We start from the raw sequence: 18,069 nt of genomic DNA, 5'->3' as shown, positions 1-18,069 counted from the left end.
AGCTTGTTTATTTATTACATTCATTCATACGATGTATTAGTAAGTGTTATAACTCTGAAAATGTTCCACATCTTGTATCCAACGTAAACAGACGTACCAGTATCATTACTTTTGAGAACAAAAATAAATACGATTAAATTATCTTTTTTTCTGAGATTGTTTGTTTTCCTCTAAAATATACTTTTCTTTGATTCACAAATAAAGGGTGTTCATTGTCACTGTACTAAAAATGACACCATGATTTTGGTAACTGAATGTATACGTTCTGTACAATGCGTTTATTTTTATGGAAGGGTGTTCTGGTGAAATGTACATCTTACAATATGATGCGAAGACGCGAAGGTACGATGTGATGGCGCGGCAATACGATGCAAAGACGCGGAAGTACGATGACAAAAGTACGAAATTGATATTGTTGTACTGTTTCACCTTCGCATCTCGATAACGTATTTTTGCGTTATTATATTGTGATATAGTAAATTTCGCTCTTAATTTGCGATTATACGACGCGAACACACGGAAACACAATGCAAAAGTACGAGATTAATAACACGTTTTCGCATCGTTACTCCGCATTAGACTGGCTCACGTCCCTATGTTTGTTCTGTCATATTTCACATATAAATTTCCTTCATTAACAGTGGAAGTACCTCCAGCAGGTTGTTTCTATATTGACACTTCAAGTTTATTTCCCCTGGCTCCTAACACATACGTATGGTTTAGCCACCAGATAAAATGTGCTATTTTAGTGGCTTAAAATTTAACTATAAAGGGTTTGCAGTATTAAAAAAAAATAAACATGCAGCCAGGGAGCCAGGTTAGCTCCGCATCTCCGCCGTATCATCTCGCACTAGCGCTCATACAACCCTACAAGACGAAGAGATAAAACAAAGAAACACCGTAGTTCACTGAACCAAACGACCCCTGAAAATAATTAATAACCAGCCTAGGTACCAAAAGTAATTAATTAAAGCCTCCTAGATAATTTTACTTTCAAATAGGATGAAATTAATCCTCTTTTATTTCATCAAAGCTTAAGAATATATTCAATCTAAATTGCTAAATTAAAGTAAATCCAGAAAAGTGTGAAACGCATTGAACTTAATTAATTAATATTTAGATAAGTTACGTTATATCATAAAGTTCAAAGGCAGTAAGGTTTCAAAATTATATCGAAATTATAAAATTGCATTCGGCCGTTTACAACTACGTAATGGCAAAATACATACTATAATATAGATGGTAAAATTAAGACACATAATTACACATTTACGGGCTATATGAAATCTCTTACCTATACATATACATATATTAAAATAATATCAGGAGCACATGATATTAGGAAACAGTTATACTTTCAAAGTAAATTTTATTTACGACATAGATTCTTTGAGTTTTTTTTTCTGTTTTAAGCATTTTATTTTTACTTCTCGTCGACATTAGATAATTAGGGTACAGTAGCTCAGGTAAAGTACCCCATTGTTTTTTTTTTATATCTACTACAGGTCAACATAAAATGATACTCAGATTCAATCACATTTTGATTAAATAGCTTGCATAATCTGTTTTCTCTGTTAGTTTCATTTACATGTAATCTTCGGCATTCTGCAACTGATGAGATCTTAATATGTTTTCATATTTTATATATGAATAGCATGATTCCATTTTTGAACGTATTGGTCACAAAGCCTTTTTAATGTATGAAATGTGCATTACTATCATAAAGGCAATTTCATATACACACCGAACCAAAACCGAAACTGGGCTGAAAAAGACTAGAATGAATCATGATCAATGGGTAATTCCACATATCGCCGAAACAGAGCCGATATGTGGAAATGAACAAAACGAAAATTCCTCCGGTTGAGTTACCGAATGTAGTCTAGTCTGAAAAGGTCACCTTTTTAACAATTTTGTCGATTTATATATTTTTAACCAGAGATTCAGATCAATTTTCAGCGTATATGAAAGCCCTAACCGATTTCGAAACGGGAAGAAAATACCGTTATCGAATCGAATCCGGATTCTGATTCGGTGTAAGTACATGAACTAATCTAAGTAAAACGTATATTTGTAAAACAAAGATGATAAATAATCGAATGAATTCGAGATGCTAAACGCTTGGCATTTAGCATTATTGTATAATTTCGACATATGTAACTCAAAATTTCGAAACTCGAAATTTGAGTAAGAAATTCGAAATTTCGTCTTAATAACATATTATCTCGTATCTCAAAATTTCGAGTTATTAGCTCCAAAAAATCCTAAACGCCACATATCTTTCGTTGTAAGAAAAATGTAAAATGAAATGTACAGAAGAGCTTAAGTACCAGGTGCGCACCATTTATCAACGCTAACTCGAAATTTTGAAATACAACGTACGTAAATTAAAATATAGAGACTATAAATTTCGACAAAGTAACTCGTAATTTCTATTTAATAACTTGAGATTCCGACATACTAACTCGAAAGAGAGAGAGACGTATCTCAACATTTTAGTAACGTGTCTCAATATTTTGAGTTACGTCGCTGGAAATTCCGATATACTTACACGATCTCTGCTTTGTACCTTGCCTCCTTTTCCGCAACATATGAACGTCTGTCTGTCTGTCAAAGGCCGAAAATATCACCGAATTAATCACTAAGTTTATCATGGTCATGGCTACTTCTCCTAAACACCTTAGCTTAGAATTGATTTTGTGCCTCCCCCCATAAAATAAAATGGGAGAGTGGGGCTTAAAGTTGCCCTTGTCCGTCCGTTCTTCTGTCTGTCCGAACTTGAATCATTTATGTCTCAAAAGGTATTTGACCCACAGGATTATTATTCAGCACGGGAAGCAGTGCATCAGGGGTTTAAATTTGGATCTCACACAGTCAGATTAGAGTTATGGTCCTTGACTTAGTCTAAAATAGGCATAGAAAGGACCTAAGTTTGTGTCGCATGTATCTCATAAAGTATTTGACCAAGTATTATGAAACGTTGCAAGAATATTATTCAGCATGTTAAGTTGTGCACATGGGATTTTGTTCTGAATTTTTATCAGTCAGACCAGAATTATGACCCTTGATTGACAAAAATATGCATAAATTGGGCACAACTTTGTGTCACTTGTATCTCAAAAAGTATTTGACTTAAGAGTCATAAAACTTTAAAGGATTGTTATATTATAGCATGTGAAGTGGCGCACCTGGTGTTCTGTTTGGGATTTCACTCAGCCAGATTAGAGTTAAGGTCCTTGACTTGTGAAAAATACACTTAAATTGTTGCTAGTTTGAAATGGCCTTAGTATGGGTATCTTTTGTGGTTGTATGCGGCTAAAACCAGGTCGAATATCTTTCAAATACTAGTATGATCAAAATAATGAAAAACTCTCCCACTGAACACTTCCCTGTCACATTCAATAACCTCCCCTCAAACTCTCAGCTATCCCAATTACCCGATCTTTGTTTAAAGGGTAGCCAGGACCAATAACTTCACGTTGGTGTAGGATAAGCCATAGGGTGTTAAACTTTAACCATAATGTTACCTTGCACACTTAGCATTCTTAATGAGAATCTAAGCGCTTATTGCAGAGTTACGGCCCTTGAAATAGCCAAAATAGTGGATTTTTTTTTGTAATGCTCATAGCTCAAAAAGTATATGGCCTAGAACAATGAATCCTTTTCATGAAATGTTTCTGTTGAGGCTTTACCCCGTTAAGACTGCAAACATTTGAATTATTTCCCCTTATTTGTGACAAATGTATCAGTGGGGGCACACCCTGTGTCCTACAGACACATTCTAGTTTTTTGAAGTTCTTCCCTTTGTTGTTCCAGTCCTTTGGGCTTCAACAGTCAAGTTCTTTAAATTTTGCTCCCATCCTCTGATCTAACCCTTAGGGCGTATATTGCCCCGCTTGGCGGAGCTCTTGTTTAATTTCTTATGAAAAGTCCCTTCTTTTTCATATTTTGTAACTGAAGTGGCATGTCAATTATGCTTGTTTAATCTCTTATTGAAAACCTCTTGAAATTGAAATAAATAACCAGGTAATAATACTAGCATTTGTTATCAGGCTTTATCGGAGACAATAGATATTGCCGTTGTCTCCCCTGATATCGATTTTCTGCCATATCGGTCATGAGGTCAAATTTTCCCCATGGGGCACTATCATATCCCGAGGGATGACCCTCATTACTGATTTTGAAGAATAAATATTCAATAACGCTGTTCTATGAATACATTCGCCCTCAACGTCATTAAGTTCATGAAATGCGCAGGAATATCTGAGTTGTTTTAGCCAGTGCTTTAGCAAATGGTTATAGCTCTAAATTAACTAGATCTACCAAGTTTCAAACTCGCGTCGTTTGAGTTTTCCTTCTATTTCTATGAGACCGCATCACACAAATATTCTGGACGTGTAAAAATAGTCCCATTTTTTTTTACATAATTTTGGTATTGTGCGAGTGTGTGAGCAATGGATGACTACTATTTAAAACAACAAAAAAGCAACAATGGATTCTAGAATAATAACGAACTTTATATCTCACAATCGAAACCACTCCGCTCTAGGGTTAGGGTTAGTGTTTAGGATAAAGGTTTGGGTTGAAATTGGCCCCACCCTTGGACAAACTTAGTTTTACGTAGAGTTGTGTAGGGAAAACCCTTCTTGTCTCGAACCACAATGCAAAGAGCATAAATATTTGACATGTAGCATTGTCCAGTGGACCTCTACCAACATTGTTCACAGCGTGACAGGTATATGCGCGATTAAATGTTCATTCTACAGCGGTATCGGTTGAAATATCACTCAATAAGCACAGGCTATCAGTCCCTTAAGGGCTTTGATTTTACGTTGACGCCATTTCCATTTAAATTATCCGTTTTGGGGTCGTAATACGTTTACGCTTTACCACGGAACACACATATAAAAATGTATTATAAATGCACATGAGCGCGAGAATCTCTCTGTTAATACACGTTTCCTCACTTGTTAAAACACCCCAAAAAGGTGTCAAGAACAGCAGTTATATGCTAGAAAGTATGTTTTGAGGCTGAGTGGTGCACTTACACCACTCTTCTACAGGTCACTTCCATATCGTACATCATCGTAATAGCTGACAGTTACAAGTAAAATATATTCGTATTTTTGTACAATGGAATGCAGTCAAATATCTTACATTTCTTGTTTGTTGTTTTTGTATCTATTAGCAGCATGGAAGCAGTGAATAATTGATTTCCTCACGACATAGAGTGAGTAAGGTATGTTGTTCTTTAAATATCATTTATTCATCCCAAAGCCCAAAATTACCTACCTAAAATCTCTCTCTCTCTTCTCTCTATTAAAAAATATGGTTACTCTTTTGAATTAATTGATCTATAGCATTCAAAAGTAAAATAAGTTTACTGATAATACTTTAGATTTGTCACTGTCAAAATACAGAGACATCCATGATCTGACAGCTTTGTCTTGAAGCTAAGGCGACACCAAAACAGTAAAGACTTAGTGTAGATAGATATCTTTACTGCCTCCAAAGATTGAAGAGTACATATTATAATATAACATTTCAATTTACAAAGCATAAGTACAAAACAATAGGTACAATATAAGTTCAATGTACAAATAACAAATGCATATTAAGATGAATATTGAATATCAATTCCAATTATAAATGAGATGCAAACACATATGTATATTATATCTACATATAATAGTAACAGAAACATGTATACATATGTGAGGAATAGTAATTGCATCACACGATTCGTAAAATCTGCGAATTTGTTAAGTTTCAAAAGCTTATCGAAACGAAATATAAGCATTTAGTTAACAAATATAAGCAGAAGAGATGTGTTAAATGAAAAATTGTAAATCATACTGTACAGTGAAATCAACATTTAAACATGGTTAATAACTTAACTTTATAGCTATAATTCGATTTCGGTCATTGAGCTGCCGTGACTGCCCTTTAACGTATGGAACTACGTCACGGTCCCATGTTCGAAATCCAATAATAGTAGTCTATTTACAATATTGTACATATCATTAATAACTATTACCCGCTAGTTGTAATCATATCTAGACATAACAGAATAGAGGCCACAGGCCATTTGAAAATCTTTCTTGTGATACCACATCACGTCTACAATCGAACTTTAGGGATGAAGAATTGTATTTTACGTACGAATAATTTTGCTTCCATTTGGACACTGCGAACTTACAGACATTTTCAAACCATTCCGTAGGGCACCAAACACATGGAGATATTCTCTTGAGCAATAAAGGTGAAAAACATTTTATATTTGAGTGACTTATGTTGACATATTCTGATTCGAATACCTAAAAGAGGAAAGAAATAGATCTATAAAGCCTTACATTTTCTAAATCTGCTCAACGAGACCCTTCCAAGAGTACTGGTATAAAGTTTTAGGAGGTCTTTTATGTTTTGATGTCACTTTTTGACATCACTTCCAGTCGTTGAATTATTTTCGTAATAGCACTGAATGCTATATCAGAATTGATCTCATATAACTTGATTTCTATTTATCTTTTGCTGGAGCAAGCCTAATAAAAAGACCATGGTGATTGCTAAAAAAACTTACTAAAATAGGATAGTGACGCGCGCAAGATGTTTTCTAAATATAAAGTCGCACATGCGTATAAGTTGCTTGGCAGAGTGATAAAGGTCGCCTACTTTGAACCACTTGCCCCTCACCGATGTGGGTTTGTACCTCGCTCGAGGCATCTAACTCTTTTGTGAGCAAACCATCCAGCTGGCTAACGGCCGACCGGTAGTTTTACTCAACTCGTGATGAAGTAATGTACGGAGGAGCACCTTGGGTCTTCCTCCGCCACCAAAAGCTCGAAAGTCGCCATATGACTTATAATTGTGTCGGTATGACATTAAACCCAACAGAAAAAAGACAATATATTAAGTCACTTGAGGAAACATCGTCAATAAAAAAGTCATTATAATTACAATTTAAATCATTTGAATGTGTGTTATTATCATATGATTTTTCATTGTAGTGTATTATGCACTCGACTAAAGTTATAAAAATATCATGTAAATATTTTGTTTTGTAAAAATTTTACTTTATGCTTACGTTTTTTTAGACACATTGAATTAAAGCCTTCGATAACTTTCAATAAACAGGACAGACCAAGAATCAAGGGAAAAATTTTGGAAATTCTTAAATATACATACATACGTACAACCAATGATTTATCCTCTGGTGTGTCAAAAAGTAAACAAATATCGTTGTGTTGTAACGGCATATAACATCAACAATGTGCAATGTCTAAGATAGAACTATCGATTAATTTATTTTTGAAGGACTTTTAAATACAGGTAGAATCAGAAAATCATGAAACAAAGAAAAAATCAAATATTTTTCTTTAAAGCTGCAATATGTATGTAAAACAGTTGACAAATACTCCACAGCATCTGTGTAAACACAAAATACACATGTTACCGTGAATAACCTGTGCATTTGGTGAATATAGTACAATATAAACTTGTTCTACTGTGTTTTAAAGGCACTCACTACAGTTTTTCCGGACGGGTCGATATTTACCCCAACACCGTGCCAATTTGGTTTCGATGTAACTCACTGCAGTGTTGGTGCGGTCTTCTGCGCATGCCCGGAAGTGATTATCTAATGTCGCGTACGGCAAAATTCGCAAATTATTGTATGTTTGCATGCATTTAATGTACAAAATGTATAATATACTGACTAAAGGTTAGGATAAGTATCACCATAGCATGGTTACAAAATACATACATTTAAAGTTCTTTTAGTTCAAATTGCTTCGATCCGACATATACTGGAGTCTGTTATTTATACCACCGCTCCAACTCTGCATTGAGTCACAGCTGTTTCTAATCCCGTACCGTACCCGTACCGTACATTCGTAAATTATAGGTTTTGTTAAAAAAAGGCGGAAACTTTCATCGTTCTATGCCATCAAAATGCTTCAGAAACACCTTAAAATCCGATTATTAAGAAATCTGCCGTTTGATAGTTGTATATATACATTTCTAAGTCATTTGCTCAAACACTGAAAGAGTATTTCGTGCCAACCTGCGTTGTATAAATACCCGCCACACCCCATCTCGTTGTAATTTGATATAAGCGAAATCTAATATGGTGACCTATCACTTTTCTTTTTGTTTTAGATTAGGTAGACATAACCAAAGGTATGTGCAGAGTTTGATTAAATTCTATTATGTGAAACTAGATAAAATTAATAGCAGAAGTACCAACTTAAAACTGACAAAAATATGCAAAAATAGCCCTTGGGTCTGCTGAACAAGTATTCCTTTTTTTTTACAAAATCATGTTCTTTTGATTTCTCTGAGCATGTTTCAAATAGATATATTGTTTTCCGTAATAAGAATGCTTAGATAATCAAATTTATGCTGATTACTGTACTTTACTAAAATATATATTAGGATTACAGAAATTTTGAAAAATGTTTAAAATAGCACCATATCTTGGGGCAAATTAAATTGAAACAAAGCCGGTGACCTAGTATTTTTGTTTTATTTTTCAATACATCATAACATGATCTTTTAATACAAAACATTTCATCAAAATCTATTATTGAGAAAAAAATTACGAAACTGTAGCGGGCGTCTTTAATACATGATTTCATTGCGAATATAGCTTTACATAAGCAGTTACTTTTACATTTAGCCCAGTTAGATCCCAAACAAAAAAAAAGATTGGAATGAATCGTTGTAATAAATGGTAAACAAATCGGGTGATTTTTTCACGATTTGATCACGATTCAAATGGTATGCAAATGACATAATGAATCGGTAATAAATCGTAATGCTGCGTTTACACTTAGCCACGATGTCCACGATGTCCACGATTTGAGAGAAGCGTGGTGAGCGTGGGGGCTCGTGGGATCGAATCGTGGTGATCTTAAGGGAACTTCATGGAATCGTGATGATCGTAAGGATCGTGACAAAATTTTTGAGAGTCAAAAATTTTGCCACGATTATCCCGATTTATCTTAGATCTTAAGAGAGCGTGACAGAACGTGGAAATCGTTGTAGAGCGTAATGCAGCTTAACCGACCTTAACGTAGCGCATCAGATCTTGATGCTCCATCGTATGGGGATCTTGGTGAACTTGGAAACACGATTCTAAGTTCCACTAGACCTTGAGGCATCCTTACATAGTTGACGTTGGAGCCGACATCTTCACGCCTTAGTTCTGTGTTGAAAAGTTGAGGGTATTGTCCCAGTTGGTGCCTTCGGTTTCCACTTAACTATGGTCTCAACCAGCAGGTCTTTGGCTTTCTATTTCTTCTTCTCCTTCCTCTCCCTTCTATCCTGCCCTGTTCCGTCCCTTGTTGCTGCTGTCGACGAGTAACTGTTATAGGCATACACGAAAATTGCAAATTCAGCATATTGTTCAGCTCTTTGATGCATAGCTCGTTCCTCTTTGGAATCTCAGCAGAGAATGAGAGGATGACCCATGCCTCCTATTTATACTTCAATCGTGCTGAAAACGTGACAGTCTTGATCAAATCGTGGCCATAAATCGGAGGAGAGCTTAACAAAACGTGATAACGTGAGGGATCTAAACAGAACGTGACAAAACGTGATAGCAATTCGTGGATATCGTAAGAGAACTTCAGAGAACGTGATGAAAATCGTGGCAGATCTCGACCAGAATCGTGATGGTTTCGTAATAAAACGCTGCAGGTAGTAACAAAACGTACTGAGAGCGTAAGAAAGCGTAGGAAAGCGTAGTAATACAAAATTCGTGCAATAAATCGTGGAGCTCCGAGCTTTTCTTTAAATCGTGGACATCGTGGACATCGTGGCTAAGTGTAAACGCAGCATAAACAAATCATTTAATAAATCGGTAACAAATCAGGACTTTAAATTGTTTTGCTAAATAATGAATCGGTAACAAATCGGGTATGCTGAAGTTGAAATGAAAGGAATTTGGAAATCAGGGCACTAATAAATCGGTAATAAATCGTGCTAATGAATCGGTAATGAATCGTACTAATAACTCAGCATTATTTTTAAGGGACGAAAGCATGGGTACAAAAAGTCTGAGGACGAATTGTAATTCTCTAGAAAGGGTAGCATATAACTATAAAAATGGCAAACTAAATGTTCTAGTAAGAAAAGAACAACATGAAATATATAGATTCTACTTACAGTATAGCAATAATTATTGCAAAATTCAAAAATATGATACATATTAGAACATTATGCATATCAGATCTAATTAATAAAATTTCTTTAAAGTTGTCATGAAAACATATGTCAATCTTGTAATTATTTCCTAAAAACTTAACAGCTTCAAATATAGTGTAAATAGTTAATGTATGCACTTAAGCATGTCCTTTTACAACTATATTAGACAATCAAACATTTGCACTTACTTCATAACAGTTAAAATTCCAGTATTTTAGAGGATGTGGTGTCTCTGTGTATTTCAGTTATCCCGCCAAAATGCATTAAAGATGGCTGACAATACTCGTGTTTCCCGCCAAAAAAGTCACAACTTTACTTTTTAATGATTCGGTAATAAATGGTACTGCACAAAATATCTGTTTCTAATGAATGGTGAACAAATCAGTTATCTGCAATGAATGGGGGAGGGACTTTCTCTGCAAAACCAGATTTGCTTCCGATTCATGAAATGAATCGTAAACAAATGGTGTTAATAAATCAGCAAATTCCGATTTGTTCACCATTTATTCACGATTTTGGTACCATTTGTTACTTGATTTTTTTTGTTTGGGATATGATTGGTGAGGAAACACTAGATTACTTTCTTCTTACAGTAATTATATTTCCTGTAGTTGTTTCTCATATAATTTTTATATGCAATGCAATTTTGAAAAATCATTAGCCGTTATCTTCCTTTTCTTTAATCTAACATCTGGGCTGCTACAAATATTTGCAAGTGTTTAAATATATATTATGCACAAGATACGAACAATTACATTACAGTAACAATATAAAATAATCTACAAAAAGATCCTTTGAAAAAAAGAACGCGACCATGTAGAGTAATTATAGCAAACTCGAACCGCCAAGATATAAAAAAAAACATTGAATGAATTCTACGGCCCGGAAAAAACCCCAGAAAATATAATAAATATATGTCATACAATGAACATATTTGTGTGTATCGATAATACCAACATGTGTTATTTTACCGCCCCAGCATGAAGTCTGGCCCATTATTGCTTGAATAGTATCAATTCAAGCAAAGGACCTTGCAATGAAAACTAGTCAGAATATAAACCATGACCGGGAGTCGAACCCGAATCGTTGGCATTCTTATCCTACATGCTATCCATTGCTTATGTAACATAAACTAAATTTGTTTACAAATAACAGCATTGTTATGACACAATTGCGTCGACCGCTGTAAAGACACGCTAAGTTTATACATTTACATAGTTTGATAAAGAATTTGTTATGATATAATAAATATCTTAATTTCTGATTTGTTCATATATCTGGCAAATATATATGCACAATATACACTCTTCATAGATACATATAACACATTATAATAAACTTGCATATGACAAGCTGATTTAAGCGAAATCAGAATGGGTTTCCGACAATAATGACGGTCCTCCACTTATATAACTTAGTTAACAAAATGATCAAAGTCAGTATTCTCTATTTAGTTTTGTGAACGATTGACATAAAACATTCTGGTCATCTTTGCCTCACATAGAAGTAGATATATCCATCTGCACATCCCTTCACGGCAAAGGTACATACGACAGCAAATTTGTGATTCAAGTTGTAATGAATTCAAGACTGTATAACGTAAAATCACTTAAAGGCACTGGCCTCCAGATCGTATCAGGGAAAAAATGCTATATTTAGAAAGCCTTGAAGTTTAACCACTTGATTTAATAATATTTTATTGCTTTTGAACACATAATACATAGCACATATACATAATAAGTAACAAAAGCAAATGGGTTGGGCTACAAGTTATTGCAACATTAGAAGTCAGCCCTTCCCAAGTTTAACCACTGATACTATATGTAATGGAAACACATGAAAACTAGTTGTTTTTGCTATTTTGTTCACTAAAATCGAAAAAGCGCTGTAATGCTTTATTCGAGGTAAACTGTCTTCACTGTAAACATCTGTATTTAACGCGCTTAACATAAAGTCCTCAGTGGCAGTTTTGTAAAGACAGCGGAAAAGCTTTTATTGCCGCCGCGGTTCGGTTCTTTTCCTGGTGATAGCATCTTTTTTCTTGAGTAGTTATTTTTAGATAGGTTAGAAATAACAACTTCTATTCTAGTGTTCATAATATGACCAAACTTTAATTTTAATTTTTTAGCCAAAATCTGGAGGCCAGTGCCTTTAAATGCATTATTCAATTTCAAGAAGGAATGAAAAGAATTTTTCGAAGAGATCTGATATCTTGTTCACGATTTTACAGGTTTTGTATAAAATGTTGTTCTTTTAAATTTGCTCTATCATTGTTAACCCGATACAGATGAAATGAAGAATTTCACATATTTGTCGAACCGATAGGTTAATTCACCCGTCAGGAAAATGACATCCGCTTGATAGTTTTACGTTTAACTGAACCAACCGTAGAATATTCCATATTATGATCATCTAGTTCTTCTGAAAAACGTGATAATGTCAAATACCATACATTTCGTCGCATTTGGCGATAAGCTTCCTCAGTCATAGTAACATCTTCAAGAAGTATTTTAGCTGTGTGTGACTGCATTGATCTCAGAAAATGAAAACGCTCTTTTGGACTAAAAATTATAGATACGTCTAAAAGATTCGTATTTTTAATTGTTAGGTTGTTCGAACAGTCATATTTTACCACTTCGTATGTATTATTTGTTTCTGCTAAAGTGATATTGTTTAGAACAATTGATGATATATTTTCATGTTTATGTGCAACATCTGGACGCTCAAGTAAAGCACGGAAAGCAGTAACTGTCAAAGTTACATCTTCGAGGCAAACATCCATCATTGCAGATAGGCGTCTTAGGATGATTTTATTAAGGTTTGTTTGTTTAATAGTTAGATCACGAACTGCTACAGCCAACTGTTTTCCTGCTAATCCCTTTGAGGCATCTGTAACAGTGATTGTATCCAATATCAATCTGTGTTGAAAACGTTGTATTGAACTGGAGTTAAAAAACAAACATAAGGTCGATTCTGTCGAAGAGACTCGTTTTAGATACATGTTTCTACCTTTCGGATTAGCCCAAAATCTAGAATGATGTAGGACTACTTCTTTTAATCCAATATGTCTTGAGCTACACGTCAAAGTAGTGTTGTCGAGTACAAATGACTCAATGTTGCTGTCCAATAAAATCCTCACAAGTGTTTCGTTTAAATCATTTTCTATTTTTGCTCTATCTCTCCGAAGTATGGCCAGGGATTCTGCGTCTTGCATATTTGTTTGTTTCTTGCTGGAATCATGTATAGAGTGTAAGATGTTTGTAAATAATACATTTTTAAATTCAAATTGACAATGATCTCTTTTTGTATCACTTAATAGTTCAAAGCATTTTAATGTCATAGTAACATCTGTTACAAAAATGGACGACACTGCCTTGCTAACTCGTATTGTTATATTGCTGAAAATATTTCCCCGATGAATCTTTAATGTTTTACATGCCAGAGCTAACTGCTGTGTATGACTTGACGTATGCGTTACAGTAATATTATTAAGTTCTAATGATATGAGCCGGTCCAGCTTCTCGTTTTGTAACAGTTCGCATAACTCATTGTCCTTAATTTTTATGTATGTTAGCATCAATGCGGTTATACACAGTTCAGTACCTAGCCAAATGACGACAAGATCGGATTCGCGATAATGTAATGTTGTATTCTGAAAAGAGTCACCAGTCTTTATTCGGACAACAGTTGTAACATCTAGTATAACATGTTTCATTAATGAAAATAGGTCATCCACAGGAGTCGCAGCTTCAGAAAACCATATATACTTACAAGTTAGTTTCTTTTTCGACCAGTAGAAAGTAACACCTCTGAAATGTTCCGTTTCAAAAGGACATTCTTTAAAATTTAAACTTTGTTTTACTCTCTTTATCAGAGTATTACTGTCCACATTAATGACATTTTTAAGACGTAGTTCGCTCAATATGAGAAAAATATCTTGATCTGAATCAGGAATATGCTCCAACAATTGTTCAAGCTCTTTTTCATTCATATCGACATCATGATACTTAACACGGTCCATTGTTTTCATGTGTTCTGAAAACTGTACCTCTATCCCACACATATTCATAAAATCTATTTCAATAGACTTAAGATTATTTAATGTAACTGAAACATGGACGTTAGCATCCCCGCTACGTGGGTTTTTTACAACGACATGGCATAATTTCAGAAATACACCGTTTGATGTTTCTGGTAAACATTCTAACATCTGTTTAAATGCGGAAGGTGTCATTTTAACGGAGTGTAATTCTAAAACTTGAAGATTTCTCATTTCCATTTGAAAATGAAGAGCATGTTTACCAAAATCGGATGATTTTACTGAAATATCACGTATCTGATATGTCATAAAAAATTCAGTCACGAGTTTAGTATTGTTATTCATGTTCGTCTGCAGAGTCAATTTACTTCGTTCAATGGTTACTATAAAGTCTTTTTCGTGTATGTCTATTTGTTCAGTAACCTTGTCAGTAAGTGCTGGACACATTTCTTTGACAAATGTTAAAACTTTTAACACATGAATAATGGTTTCAGAAGAGGAAAAATATTTTCGCATTTTTTCTACTATTGTCATATTCTGTTGAAATACCATTGAAATATATAATGCTGCAAAATATTCTTGAAACGTTTTGTGCATGAAACTGATGCATCGAGTAGGAGACATTTTTAAACTTCCAATAACTTTCTTTTGTGATAACAAACCGATCATCAAACTCAATTCATATTCAGCTTCAGATACCCCGTGATCCGTTAAGTCTTTGTCTTTGAATACCAGAGCTCCACCTTGGATGTTTGGAGAAATGTTTTCGAATGAAAGCTTGCCAAGAGTATACATCAACGCAGAAAACTTCAGCAAGACTGGGTGTTTGTAAAGGCTGGGGGGAAATGTGCAGTTTTTTCCCTCTAGTTGTGATATCCAGCTTTGAAATTTATCATTGTCTGAATTTCGCTTGATAGCCAAAGAGCACAACTTGCTTATGATAGAACTGTAAATTCCGGTCTGACTGTCAGCTAGCTCATGATCTTTTTCCCAAAGGCAGACAAGCAGCTTTAGGAGTAGGGGAACAGAACTAAGGCATTCTATATTCATTTTCTCCACTTCTTGCAAGAACAGAACAGCGCTGGTATCAATCTCATCTTTGTCCGAAGTTATTTCTTCGAAGATCAGCCAAACCAGATCTTTTGAAGCTGTCTTTTCAATTCCTAGAATGTTTACATCAAAATCGTATTCTCCTAGTTTAGGTCTTAACGTTTCAACTTTCCAAGGACGACTTGTAAAGAGAATTGTAAATTTTCCCTCACACGAACTCAATGGCAAACCTTTGGTAACGTTCGGATGCTTTGGTAATGGAGTTGGGGGTGCCCATTCATCTAATCCGTCTAAAATATACAACATGTTCTCTGGCTCATTTGCTACCAGAATCTTGAAAAGTTCTCTCATTTTCTTTGTTTTAAGTAGCTGATTTTGTGCCATCTCTTCAACTGACCGTTCTTTGTAAGTATCTCGAAGGGAAATAAAAAACAAAAAAATAAACTGCTTCATAACTGTGGATTTATCTTTATCAATAACTGCTGTCTCAAATGTTTTAGCTATATCATAAACGTCTGCTACAATTTCCTCATCCGTTAATACAGGACTGCTACTCCCAGAACTGTTCGCACTATCAAATAAGTTATCGTCTGATTCATACAAGAAATAATCACTTTCATCGGAGCTGTCACTTCTCCTTCGTGTAGAGTTTTTGTCGTAGTTAGATCCAATATGATCCGCTTTATTTTCCTGAGAAGTAATACTTGCGAATGCATCTGTTTCCTGTTGTGTATTCTCAGAGGAAATAGAATTAAAAATGTGCGAAGACATGGAGTGAGCACGACACCATTCCAAGATCAGTTTTCGACAAAATGTTGTTTTGCCTATTCCAGCGTCTCCGGAAATGTAAATTGTTTTTGCCTGTTCATCGTCGCAATAAAATAACTCGTCCAACGAGTGTATGTATGTTGTTTCAGCACTGTTACCTCTACGTCGTTCCATTTTCAAAGGAACATATACTTTTTCCACATCAATCTCTACCTCAGGCAGAAGTGGAGAAAGATCAGTCTTCAGATAATCCTTACGATACAGGTCTATTAAATAGCTCTGCAGCTCTGGAAAAAATGTATTTCCCTGCATAATACAAAGTAACTAGAAGACACTTTTGTAGAAAAGCGCATGTAGCAATAGTAGCAATAGGCAAGAAGTCAATGGGGGACAGGTCGACCGAAAGTTAAAGAGACATTGATGGTTTTCTTATTGACAGAAATGTAATTCTCGTCATCTACTCGTCATGTCTAATCATCCGGTGAAATTGTCATATCTTGGATCAAGTGGTTCTTAAGGTATGAATTAGAAACGGTTTACCATGTTCTTGCCCCTCTGAAGCGGATTTCTATGTTCTGGTCCCTGTAACCTTGACCTTTAATTGAGTTACCGCTAAAACAATAGAGGTCATCTACTTTGTAAATCGTATCACCCTATGAAGTCTGAAGGTTCTGTGTCAAATGGTCCTGAAGTTATTGATCAAAATTGTTTTTCTATGTATTGGTCCCTGTGACCCTGGTCTTTAATAGAGTAACCCCAAAATCATTATGGATGATCTGCTCTGCATATCCAATTATCCTATATAGTTCCAATATTCTAGGTCAAGTGGTTTTCAATCGATTCAATCGGAAACAGCTTTCCATGTTCAAGATCTGAGACCTTGATCTTTCATCGAGTGACCCCAAAATCAATACGGATCATGTACTCTGTAAGCTCTATCACCCCATGAAGTTTGAAGGTTCTGGGCGAAAAGGGTATCATGTTATTGATCGGAAATAGTTTTTTTCATGATCTGACCCCTGTACCACTGACCTTTGATTTAGTGAGCACAAAATCCATACGAATCATCTACTCTGCATGACCAATCAGTCTATAAAGTTTCAACATTCTGAGTCAAGTGATTCTCATGTCATTGATCTAAAACAGTTTTCCACGTCCAGGCCCATTTTATTAGCTCACCTGAGCAATGTTCAGGTGAGTTTTTCTGATCGCTCGATGTCCGGCGTCCGTCGTCTGTCGTCCGTCAAAATTTAGCTTGTGTATGCGATAGAGGCTGTATTTTTCAACTGATCTTCATGAAATTTAGTCAGAATGACTAACTTGATAAAATCTAGGCCGATTTCGAAAATGGGTCATTTGGAGTCAAAAGCTAGGTCACTAGGTCAAATCAAAGAAAAACATTGTGTATGCGATATAGGCTGTATTTTTCAATTGAACTTCATGAACTTTAATCAGAATGATTACCTTGATAAAATCTAGGCCGAGTTCGAAAATGGGTCATCTGGGGTCAAAAACTAGGTCACTACTTCAAATCAACGAAAGACCTTGTACATGCGATAGAGACTGTATTTTTCAATTGATCTTCATGAATTTTGGTCGGCATGATAACCTTGTACATGTAGGCCGAGTTTGAAAATGGGTTATCTGTGGTCAAAAACTAGGTCACTAGGTCAAAGTAAGGAGAAACCTTGTGTATGCAATAGAGGCTGTATTTTTCAACTGATCTTCATAAAATTTAGTCAGAATGATTACATTGATAAAATCTAAACAGAGTTTGAAAATGGATCATGTAGGGTCAGAAACTAGTTCACTAGGTCAATTCGAAGAAAAACATTGTGTATGCAATAGAGGCTGTATTCTTCAATTGATCTTCATGAAATTTGGTCAGAGTAATTGCCTTGATGAAATCTAGGTCGAGTACGAATATGGTTTATCTGAGGTCAAAAACTAGGTCACTAGGTCAAATTAAAGAAAAAAACTTGTGTAAACGATAGAGGGTGTGTTTT

The 18,069-nt window shown here is 35.0% G+C and overlaps 1 protein-coding gene across 1 annotated transcript in view; it reads right to left on the bottom strand.

Annotated features, from left to right (window-relative positions):
• Positions 1 to 5,484: 5,484 nt before the first annotated feature.
• The window catches only part of LOC128546572 (uncharacterized), a 36,407-nt gene continuing 23,822 nt past the window's right edge, over positions 5,485 to 18,069 (bottom strand). The window contains exon 6 of the mRNA XM_053517375.1: positions 5,485 to 16,350. Coding sequence (XP_053373350.1) covers positions 12,545 to 16,350 — 3,806 coding nt within the window. The 3' untranslated portion in view covers positions 5,485 to 12,544. The remainder of the gene's footprint in view (positions 16,351 to 18,069) is intronic.

Source organism: Mercenaria mercenaria, chromosome 11 (genome assembly GCF_021730395.1).
Source record: "Mercenaria mercenaria strain notata chromosome 11, MADL_Memer_1, whole genome shotgun sequence".
NCBI lineage: Eukaryota > Metazoa > Mollusca > Bivalvia > Venerida > Veneridae > Mercenaria > Mercenaria mercenaria.
The sequence above is the reverse complement of the archived record's forward strand: the minus strand, read 5'-3'. Positions and strand labels throughout refer to the sequence as shown.